A 6,805-nucleotide genomic window follows, 5' to 3' on the forward strand; every position below is an offset into this window, starting at 1 on the left:
CTGGGCCCGTGGCCCTGCGGGAGGCCCCGGACACCCGCTAAGGTGTTAGTTAATCAGGGTGCCATGCACCGCTTGCCTGTGTTACACGCATTCGCTCCTTCAAACTGCCGCGGGCCTTCCACGGCCACTCCTCCCTATTTGCAGATAAGAAAACTGAGGCACGGCCCTCTCTCCAGATGGTCTCCCACGTGGCAGAGCCCACCGCGGCCTCTACCTCGCACACTCTGCTCTGGGGAGGCACACCGCCGCAGAGCTGTCGCTGGAACTTCCCGGGTATATCCGCCCCCTGGGAGGCAAGGTGGCCCTGGAGAGAGGGCAGCCGGGTTGGTTTGCTACCACCTGTGGGGGAGGCTGCACCGCCTCGGTACCCCGTTAGCGGGCTTCTGCAGAAGGCGCACCAGCCTCCCGCACCCTCTCCCGTCACCAGGTCAGAGGCCTGGGGCGAGCCTGTAGCCGGTAACCTGGAGCCTGGAGCCTGGAGCCTGGAGCCTGCCGGGCGCTGAAGTCCCGAGGCCACTGGAAGAGCATGTGCGCGTTGGGGACGGCAAGGGGGTTGAGGCACCGACCCGTGCGTGTCCCTGGACCCGAGCTGGGCCAGCCCCTGAGGTCCCACTGAGGCTGGCTCCGCTACACGGACCCGCTCCCCTCCCTGAATTATTCATCATCATCATCATTGTGTAATTACTGTAACAGGCCTTAATTATTGATGCCCGGAGCAGTAATCGTTATTTATTATTAATGGGCGACGCGTTCTGAGGCTTGTTTATGGAGAGCACTGTTCTGGGTCTGCTGAGTGTTCTGTGTGACGGTGAGTTATGTGGTGTATGTGTCTGTGTGCCTGTGGGTGTGAGCATTCTGTGTGACGGTGAGTTATGCGGTGTGTGTGTCTGTGTGCCTGTGGGGCTGAGTGTGGGAGTGACGGTGAGTTATGTGGTGTGTGTCTGTGTGCCTGTGGGGCTGACTTTTGTGTGTGACGGTGAGTTATGTGGTGTGTGTGTGTCTGTGTGCCTTGGGTGTGTGTGTTCTGTGTGACAGTGAGTTATGTGTGTGTTTGTGTGATTATGGGTTGAGTGTGTGTATGTGCGTGTGTGTTTATATATGTGTATCTTTGTCTCTGAATGTGTTAAGGAGAGAGATTAGAAAACACCAGTTTCCCAGTCCCCGGAGGAGCTGCGGCGAGCCCTTCCCTGCTCATTTCAGTACAAGAGAGACTGAGGAGGCCAGAGGCTGGGCCGAACCCAGAGCCCTCCCCGACCCCACCCCCCAGCAGCTGCTGTGTTGGGCTACTTCTCCTGCCCCCCTACCTCCCCACCATCTCCACCCCACCCCACTCCCAGGGGTCTGCCTACTTGTCCTCCCCGAAAAATATTCTGGACACAGGCCACCACCCCACTCTGGCCTGATGCTCCCACTGGGAAGACTCAGTGGCCCTAAGACTGGAGCTCAGCTGGTCCAGGTGGGGAGGTGGGACCTGGCTGGGATGGGGCAGGCCCTGGACCTCCTGAGGCCCATGGTCTGTCTGTCCACCCGCCCTGGAGCGGATGCCTGGGCGCTGGCGGCCGAGTTCATGCCTTTCTCTGTGACTCGTGTGGACTCTGGGCAAGGCCTTCTCTGCCGGAGTCCCAGGTTCCCACGTTTACAGAATGCGGAAAGTCCAGGCCCTCCTTAGCGGTCAGGCCTCCGACATGCTCCCTGGAGGGGCGGATAGGAAAGGCGAGGGAGCCCCTTGTGTCCTCCTCCCCCTCCCCGGCACCCCACCCCCACAGCCAGCCTCACCTGCGGTTCTGGTACCAAGTCTTGACCTGCGTGTCGGTGAGGTTGAGCGAGGCGGCGAGCTCCATGCGGTCCTGCACGCTCAGGTATTTCTGCCGCTCGAAGCTGCGCTCCAGCTGCGCCAGCTGATGGTCGGTGAAGGCCGTGCGCGCCTTGCGCGGCTTTTTCAGGCGCACCGGGGGGCTGTCCCGCGAGCTGGAGATCTCCCGGTCGCCCTCCTCCTTCACTGCGGAGACAGGGGAGCGTCAGGGCCCAGCCTTGCCCTCCCGCCCTGCTCCTCCCGGTCGGGTACCCGGCTCCGGGGCAGCAGTGGCCCCGGCTGCGGCAAAGCCACTGGGAACCGGGACCACGGCCCGGATGGAGGACTGACCCGAAGCCGAGAGAACGCAGCCCACTTTCCCTTCGCTCCCCAAGGGATAAACCCGGCGACTGGCTGGACGCCGGGGGAGGGGACCCAGGGGCACGCGCCCACCCGTGGGCTGCGCGAGTCCGTGCTCAGGGGTGCGGGTCTGGGCTCCGCAACTGCGCCCGGGTCCTCTGGCTGCAAATGGGCCAGAAAGGGAGGGAGCTGAGGGCTGGAGTCTGGGGAGAAAAACCCGCTTGGAGGGACAAAAAGCTGTGCACCCCGGAGCGAATCGTGGTCCTGAAGGTAAATTGTACCCACATCTCGCCTGGCCCCTCTGTGGATGGAATCTGTAATGCTGGTCCCGCCGGTTCTGAAACTGCAACAGCGCCCAGTGCCTGAGGCTGAGCTGCAGGGCGCGTCGCAGCACGATCTCCGAGCCAAGGCGCTTGGAAAAGCAAGCGGCGGGTTTGTGCCGTGGTCTGTTCCCTTGTCAACGCTACGCCCACTGTGGCTCCCACCCAGCTCCGCATTGCCCGGTGTTTCCGCCCCTCGGAGGGGGCACCCCAGCGGAGTCACCACGCCTGAGGCCCCAGGACCGGACCGACAAGATGGTTTATTTTTCCCAAACAACACTTTCGACTTCCGATGGGGGTTGACTGCACTGAAGCACACCCTGCCTCAAACAAACTCCTTGGTCTCCCTCCTTCTCCCCCTAAAGCGAGGGTTTAACCCAGCGGTTGGTAAACTGCGGCTCGAGAGCCACATGCGGCTCTTTGGCCCATTGAGTGCGGCTCTACCTAAGCCTTAGGAGGACCCTAATTAAGTTAATAACAATGTACCTACCAATATAGTTTAAGTTTAAAAAATTTGGCTCTCAGAAGAAATTCCAATCGTTGTACTGCTGATATGTGGCTCTGTTGACGAATGAGTTTGCCGACCACTGGTCTAACCAAAGAGACCACGTCCCCCAAATTGGGACCCGGCTGGGGCTCCCCCAACTCTCATTCTCTCTGCGCTTTCCTTTATGGTGAATCTCATTGTGCCTGGCGTTAGCAGTGACAGGGTTCAGCTGAATGCGAGCTGATGCCTCTCCGTAGGAAACAATAATCCGGTTAATTGAGCCACTGGGGAGGGAGACGTTTCAACCGGAAAGGCCTTGCTTTGCAGCCGGCAGGGCGCGGGCCCTGTGCACCGAGGCGGCTGGCAGGGAGAGGGCCTCTGGGGAGAAAACGCCTCCTCCCGGCCCAACCGGCCGTCCCTGCCCTCCCCGCTCGGCCGCCTCCTCCGGGTGTTGGGCTGGAGTTGGGAGCTGATTTCGGTCCATGCTCGCAGGTAAAGTTTAATAAAGTGCAAGGAAACAATGATCCGAACCTCCACCTTGATCCCGTGGAAACCTTGCCTTTTGACCTAATTGCCCGCCTGACTATTTGTGAAAAACTCCACTTCTGGGGGCGGAGGGCTGAGCTGGGGGCGGAGGGCTGCGCTGCGTCGTCGGGAAGATCTGCTTTTCTCTAATCCCTCCCGGCACAGGCAGGCGGGAGCCTTTGGAGGCAGCCTCGGTGCCGCCCCAGAACCAGCTCGCCCCTGGGGCCTCTGATCCCAGCCTGGAGGCCACACCTCAACGCCCCCGAGTTTGAGACACCCTCCCCGCCCCCCCGGGGGGGTTGGAGCAGAGTGCCCGCTCGCCTCTCGGCTTCTTGGCAGACAGACGGACAGACGGACAGACGTTGGCTCCAGCAGCTAGGGTCACGGCAGACCTTCCATGAAAGCCTGGCTGTAGCTCCTTTCAAACAACACTTTCGACTTTCGTTATCTTAGGAGCTTTTGAAGCAGCAACTCGGGCGCACTGACCGCCCCTCCAGGCCTCCGTGGAGAAAATGACGCCGCACCGGGAGGTGGGTCGGAGGGGCTCCTGTGTCTGTCTTCCCGCCAGCCTTCCTCACTCGGCCTGAAAAAGTAGCCTCCGCCACTCGCGGGCTCCGCTCCGCGGCGGGTGTCCCCACGCCCTTTGACCCCGGGCTTTGTAGGCGCAAAGGCTCACCGCCTCGGGGTGGGTGGGAAACCTTCCACCCTCCTCCTCTCCGGCCTATTTGAGTGATGCATGGACAGCCCGCCCTCTCCGCTCCCCGCTCCCCGCTGGGATTTCTCCGACAGAAGGGGGACATTGATATTCCCATGATCTTAAACAAAACCTCTCCTTGAAATCCCAAATTAAAGGAGACAAGAGCCAGGTTCTCCCAGCCCGGCACCACCGTTGGCAGCAGGCGACGTTGGTGATTCTTGCCCCTCACTCTAACCACAAAGCTGGGTGCTGTTGAGAATTACGAGCCACAAAACATGGTTATAAGTAGATGTTTCTGTCGCTTCTCTGCCTTCCCCTGCACCTGTCTTTCTCCGGGCGGGTTTCCTTTGCCTCGGGAAACAGCCCCTGGGGTGAAGCAGGGGTTTCTGGGCCCCGTGCCTCCGGACTCCCTGTGGGTACGCTCTGCCTGCCCGTTTCCTCGTTTCCTCAGCACGGCTGGGCTGCAGGCGGCTGGGCGGTGCGTGGGGAAGCCGAGGACAGCGCGTTGGGGCGTGGGGCCCCACACGGGTGTGGGTTTGAGGTCAGGGCATGTCCACAAACGAATTCTTGGCTGGAAGGAGAGTGTTGCGAGCCGTTCCTCATTTTTGTGAAGGCTGCGTACAAATAGGGGCTGGGAGGTGCAGGGCCCGTGATGACAGAGCAGATGCCCGCGTAGGGAAGTTCTATCTGATGAAAAGCGAAAAGCGTTCAGGATGAATTCTCAGCTGACAGGGCTCAGAAGGGCCTCGGCCAGCCCCGGGTTTCTGCTGTGTGGGACACGGGCTCTGCCCTGACACTCCTTCCCCGCCTGCCTCCCTGCTTCTTGCGGGGAAAGAACTCGGCACCACTGGCCTCTCAAAGAGCTGAGTCCAGGCAGTGGCCCCAGCGGCGAGAATAAAATTGGGGCACTCCTTTTATGCTTCCCTTTCTTCTTCCTTCTTTTTTCCCTCCATCCCCCACCCCCCTCTTAATCTTGATCTCGGTTCCCTGGTTAAGAAGGGATGAAAGGGAACAAGGAAAGGTTCACTGAGGTGAGAGGCAGGTGAGGGCCGGTGACCCTCAGGGAAGGGGACGGGGAGCTGGTCACTCGGGAAGCCCTGTGTCCCACACAACCGGAAATTACTCAATTCTCTTAAAAATCAAATTCAGCGAGAACCGCTGGGTGGGTGCAGCAGGGTTCCCCCCTGGACCGGACCTCCGAGCCTGCTCCCAGCCAGCCTTGCAGCCCCGCCTGCCTGCTGCTGCTGCTGCTTTGAAGTGAGCATTCCTTTTGCATAATTTGTGGGGCCCAGAGTACGCTGGGCCCAAGGGGAGGCAAAGCCCGGTTTCTCTCCCCCTCGGAAATCCAGATGAAAGGGTGGAGAATTCTGACTGTTCTCGGCTTCCGCTAGGTTTTCACTCCTATAAGGAGGGCGTTCCAGCTGAGCCCTAGGGGTCTGGTTGTTTTGCGGTCTTTTCTCAGCCTCTGGCCAGATGGGCAGCTGCTCCTGCCCCCCAGCCCCCTGGAAGGGCAGACCCAGCGGGAGTTGGGAAAGTTTGCTCTGTGCATTTTGGGGGGTCTCTCCTGGGGCGCACAGTATCCCTCTCCCCGCTGTCTCCACCCGACTCTTTGTTGCTCAAAGGCATAGCCACGGGCAGGTGGGAAGGTTCGGGCCCTGGGGGAGCTCCGGGCCGGCTTCTGGTGTCCCCTCCTGTGTGCACGCAAGTTTCACTGCTGGCTTTTAGAAGCACAGCACCCCCCACGCGTCCACCTCCCACTTTCTTACCTTTATACTCGGAGTCTGACGAGGCGTTGCTGCCACTTTTGTCCAGCTTGTCTCTAAAGTCCTCGCCGGCCTTGGGTGCGAGGTGGCCCCCGGGCTCAGGGGCGGCGGGCGGCCCGCTACTAGAATAGGGCGCACAGGCGGCCAGTGGTTTGCAGTCGGCAAGGATGTCCCTGATCAAAAAGGAGGAGGTCACTGTACGCGACTGGGCTGGGGCCGAGAGCTGTCCGGCCTGCAGGTGGGAGTCCAAACCTGGGCCCGGTGCCCTGCCAGGCCGCGGGGCGCCCGTCTCCAGACAGTCCCTTGCTGGTGAGGCTGGTGAGGAGCAGTCACTGCTGCTCTCCGAGCGAGGACTCAGTTCCAGGGGTGAGCGGCAGTCCCCAAGCAGGGGGTCCCCCTTGGGAAGGGCGGGGCTGCCCGCCCGGTGGGAGAGGATGGAGTCGATCCCAAAGCCATTGGAGCCTTCCATAGCCAAGCTTCGGCCTGTCCTCTCCGGAAGCTCCCCACCCACCCCCGGCCCCAGCCGACCGCTGTCCTTGCCCCTAGCTGTGGGCTGGCATGGGGAAGGCGGGCAGGGAGCCTGCGGGCACCTTGGATGGAGCTCAGCCTTGGGGGAGCCCAGGAGCGCTGGGCCAGCCTCCTCTGCGCATTAGATCCAAAAGGGCTCAGCGCGTCTTCTGCAGCATCGCGCCTAGTCGCGGAACCGAGGGGGGGTGGTGGGAGTGTCAGGGAGGGACGGGAGGGAGGGTGCGCCAAGTTGGGGAGAGCAAAGGGGGAGACGGACGGCCTGAGCGCTCCTCTGGCACAGAAGAGAGGCGAGGATGTCGGAACCTAAATAAAGGACGGCGTTTAAAAATCCAA

The 6,805-nt window shown here is 61.2% G+C and overlaps 1 protein-coding gene across 1 annotated transcript; it reads right to left on the minus strand.

The window, feature by feature from the left end:
* Positions 1 to 1,772: 1,772 nt before the first annotated feature.
* BARHL1 (BarH like homeobox 1) lies at positions 1,773 to 6,799 on the minus strand. The gene is made up of 2 exons (XM_006754173.2): positions 5,948 to 6,799; positions 1,773 to 1,999 (listed from the first exon to the last, which is right to left on the minus strand). The coding sequence occupies exons 1-2, from the start codon at positions 6,411 to 6,413 to the stop codon at positions 1,773 to 1,775; spliced, it is 693 nt and encodes a 230-aa protein (XP_006754236.1). The 5' UTR covers positions 6,414 to 6,799.
* Between the last annotated feature and the right edge of the window lie 6 nt (positions 6,800 to 6,805).

Source organism: Myotis davidii, unplaced genomic scaffold (genome assembly GCF_000327345.1).
Source record: "Myotis davidii unplaced genomic scaffold, ASM32734v1 scaffold651, whole genome shotgun sequence".
Lineage (NCBI taxonomy): Eukaryota > Metazoa > Chordata > Mammalia > Chiroptera > Vespertilionidae > Myotis > Myotis davidii.